Source organism: Hibiscus syriacus, unplaced genomic scaffold, assembly GCF_006381635.1.
Source record: "Hibiscus syriacus cultivar Baekdansim isolate YM2019G1 unplaced genomic scaffold, ASM638163v2 tig00112487_pilon, whole genome shotgun sequence".
NCBI lineage: Eukaryota > Viridiplantae > Streptophyta > Magnoliopsida > Malvales > Malvaceae > Hibiscus > Hibiscus syriacus.
The window spans coordinates 261,548-265,797 of NW_024063341.1; the positions used below are offsets into that span (position 1 = coordinate 261,548).

The 4,250-nt window shown below is 32.0% G+C and overlaps 1 protein-coding gene across 1 annotated transcript; it reads left to right on the forward strand.

Moving 5' to 3' along the window:
* Positions 1-1,314: 1,314 nt before the first annotated feature.
* LOC120180021 lies at positions 1,315-3,834 on the forward strand. Its single transcript, XM_039185457.1, has 3 exons — positions 1,315-1,438; positions 2,100-2,514; positions 2,837-3,834. The coding sequence occupies exons 2-3, from the start codon at positions 2,113-2,115 to the stop codon at positions 3,668-3,670; spliced, it is 1,236 nt and encodes a 411-aa protein (XP_039041388.1). The 5' UTR covers positions 1,315-1,438; positions 2,100-2,112; the 3' UTR covers positions 3,671-3,834.
* Positions 3,835-4,250: the final 416 nt, after the last annotated feature.

Below are 4,250 nucleotides of genomic sequence, written 5' to 3' on the forward strand. Positions count from 1 at the left end.
ATGGTTTTATATCTAATTTACTTCTAAAAGTTTTCTAATTTCTATTTTTTGCCAAACACCCCATTATCTTCACTATATTGGAACCATGATTCTAACAAAACAAAAATCACATTTAAACAATTAGGACCACTTTCCTTAGTGTTTGTTTCAACCACACTTAAACAAAACTTAAAAGTCTAAAACTATCTTCAGTTGCAATAATAGTCTTCCAAACTCAGTGTTTTCGTTCCTATCTTGCAGCGTTGTGTTTGAGCAAAGTACTTACTAGTGTGCTCTATTCTCACTTTAGCATTTGATTTTTGATTTGTAGGTTACTAATTGTCTAAAATATATATTGATACATAAAAAATAATAGAATAATTCACTCTTTTTTACAACAAAAGAGAAGGTAACTTATTGTCTAAATATAGATGTTTTGGTTAAGTGTGGTTGAAACAAATACCTCCTAATTGTTTAAGTTTGTTTTCGTTTTGTAAGGGATGTGGTTCAAATATAATGAAGGTGGTGGGGTGTTTGGAGAAAAATGATAATTAGAAAGCTTTTGGGATAAATTAGATATAAATTCATTGTTCAAGGACCTATTTGATGCTTTAACAACAGTTTAGGGGTAAAATGAAATATTAACCTTTTTGTTAACATTGTCACATCATCAATTTAATGGGATGACGGTAGGGTGACCATTTTGTTACAAATCGATAATGCTAGTGACCATTTTATTACAAATCGATAACATTCGTGATTGATTTATTACTTTTCAAGCTTTAGTGGGAAAATTGAAAACTTACTCAAACATTAGTGACCATTGGTGTAGTTTACCCAAAAAATCCCATACAAATAATATAATTAAATTAAAAATATTCTATCAAAAGTTAATTACTTCAATGAAAGCTGGTTCTAAATATTGATTTTAAAATTATAAATTTCATTAATATTTGTGCAAATTTTATTTTTCAATTTTTGGTTATGTTTATCTCATTTAAAATTTTATATTTATTTATTATTAATTAGATTGCATATTGATTTTCTCATGTTGATAGGTGTTTATAATTATTTCAAGCAGTGAATAGTTTATATTTTCTTTTATTATTTTAGGTAAAATAATGTGATTATTTAAAAAATAATAATGAGAGAGCGTGCAGGATGGGCACAAAAAGATTAGACCAGTTAATTACAACCACAACAAGCTATTCTTAGGCAGTTAGCAAAAGCTTACCATATTATTCCTTGTTTATTATACTCAATTTTCCATTATTCTTTCCTCTTCTTCCTTCTATTAAAAACATAATAAAGAAAAACTTTAAACGCCTGATATACTAGTTTCTCCTCAATCAGAAAAAAAAATTCATAACAACAAATTAAATTCTTAAAGCACCGAGAAACAAAAACTTCTCTCTATCTCTCTTTTTTCCCTCTCTCTCTCTTCAATCCTCCATCAAAGGTTAGCTAAGCTCTTCATCAAATTGATGATTTTAAGTATTTGCTTTATTTTTTTTATTGTATAGTTCTGATTATTTAGATTGTGGACAAGTTTAATTTTTGTTGCTTTACGTCTCTCTTGTCTTTTTTATGTAATTGTTGTTAATTTTTTCTTCCGTTTGGCTACTGAGAAATGGTGGATACATAGACAGAGATGTAGAAGGACTATTAAATGCGTGTTTGTTATTTTTTTTTATTGTTTTAAGGTTAGATTTTTAAGGTAGAAAGAGTTTGAACTTAGTAGATCACTTTAAATTTCTTCCTAAACTTCTGATTTTTTTCCTTTTTTTCTTGCATTTTCTTGCGTACCAAACGGACCTGTCTGTTTTGTTTTGTTTATTAACTTTAAACTATTTTACAAGAATGAATAACGCTTGCATTAGATCTTTTCGTTGTTCTTTTCAATTAAAATGCTTTATTTGTTACTTTTTATTATTAAATCTTATTTTTAGTTTAATTTCTGTAATCCTAATTAAAAGTTTGATCTTATTTTCCCCTCCACTGTTCCTTTGTTATAATTTTTTCTAGAGGATGCTTGGATATTCTGATTGTGTTCGTATGCTATATTTAGTGTTTAATTTGTTTTATGAATTAATCATCTCATTTGTCAACGTCTTTTGTAGTGAAATAGTGATCATGAGATTCAAGAAAGGGACCAGAGTAGAAGTCTTGAGCAGTAAAGAGGTGCCATCTGGATCCTGGCGTTGTGCTGAAATTATCAGTGGCAATGACCACAACTACAAAGTTAGATATGAAGGATATTCCGATGCCACTAACAAGGCAATTGTGGAGATGGTATCTTGGAAAGCTATTAGACCTTGTCCTCCTGCACCAGCCGTTTCAGATAATTGGGTTCCTGGTGATGTTGTTGAGGTTTTCGACAACTATTATTGGAAGATGGTAACAGTTTTAGCGATATTGGAAAAAAAGTACATTTTGGTTAGGTTGCTTGGATCATCTCTGGAGTTTAAGGTCAGTAAATTTGACGTCCGTGTGAGACAATCATGGCAAGACAATGAATGGGTTGTGATTGGAAAGGTACTTCCTATCTTTATCTACGTTCCTCGTGCATTTGAAGATTTTAAGTTTTCAAAGCCATTTCAGCATTAACATGTTCCAGTTAAACGGATTTATGTTATACAAGGTTTATTTATACTCATGTCCATCTTTAGTTCATTTCCATACGCATTTCATGTTAAGTTGAGGTTAGCTTGAATATTCTCTTTTGCCTAATCTAAATGGCATTGCTTCATTCGGACAGTAACCCTTCTTGATCTAAGTACTATCTATATTTCTATTAAGTTGAGGTTATTGTTCCACAAGCTAAGATATTCATTTATATTTTTTTGTCTACATGCAGGGTTCTGGCAGTTGTGAAGATGTGAAACATGGTGAAAATTCCATTCTTAGATACAACCAGAAGTCTAGTTCCCTATTTCAAAATACTGTTAGAAGAACAAATAGGCATGTGAAAGATGAATGTGGTCCTGTTAACAAAAAGGTCAATTACCAAAATTCTGTTATGGTTTCCTCAAAATCTCTAAAGAGAGGATGCTACTTTCAGGTTGAAGCTCATGCTACTGCTGGACAGAAGCTTAGGGCTGTTGAGAGAATTGAAAGATTGTACCGACTGGTTGTTGCAAATCCATCCATGTTTGAACAGGTAGATGCTGCTGCTTTCCCAAGAGATATGTTGGGTGAGAATAATGTACATGCTTCTCCTATTGACATAACTGGGTTGTCTGATGTACAAGGAGACAGGGGAAAACCAAACGGTGCTGTTGGATGTTGTTTTGCTGAGCATTTAGAAACCAATGACGCTGATAGTGTTACATCCTCTGTTGGTAGTTGTAGTGTGAGTAGTAACGATTTCTATAGGTTACCTCATTGTGTTTCCGCAGATCCTGTTGAAGTTGATGGTGAATGTAGTGATGCTGAATCTTTTTGTTCAAGGGGAGATGAGGAAGGAGATTGTCTTCTTCCGGTGAAAGAAGAACTGGCTGCCAAGATACATAAGATAGAGTTACATGCCTATCGTTGCACATTGGAGGCCTTGCATGCATCAGGGCCTTTAAGTTGGGAACAAGAAAGTTTAGTGACAAATCTTCGTCTATCACTTCACATATCTAATGATGAACATTTGATGGAGTTAAGAAACTTAATTTCCGCTGATAGTACCATTCCTATAAGTTAACAAGGAGTCCCTGTGGTTTCCCCCCCTTAGAAGTAGACTTTGATAAATAGTTATGCTGGTGGCTCCCTCAATTGTATGAAGCTTGATGAAATATGCAATAAATTTTCCTCGTTAAGCATACAGCATATAGTGATATATTTTGAAATGAATGTAACAACAGAAACTGGAGCATAAAATTTCTGAGCTAAGTATTGTGTATCAGTTCTTCCATCTCTTCTTGCCTCCCTCATTTGTACATTTATTTAGAAAAAAAAATCTTTGAGAAATAACATATCGGGAATTTTCCAACAATTGAGCAGATATAAAGAATGCATTTTTCTGATTGTTCTCTTCTGTATATTTCTTGCTTCCCTTAGATGCACTATTGATGTATAACTAATCTTCTGTTTTGACAATTTAATTCTTATTTATTAAAAAGGGTTACTGTGTGATAAAATCCCTCTAGTTGTCTCTGATTAAGTGTTTGTTTTTGTGTTCTTGATATTTGATTAAATTAAGGAAATATTTATCGAGCTTTCAATTTGATGCGAATGTACTAAGGGTATAATACTCTGTTTAAAGCATAATCATTATCAGATGG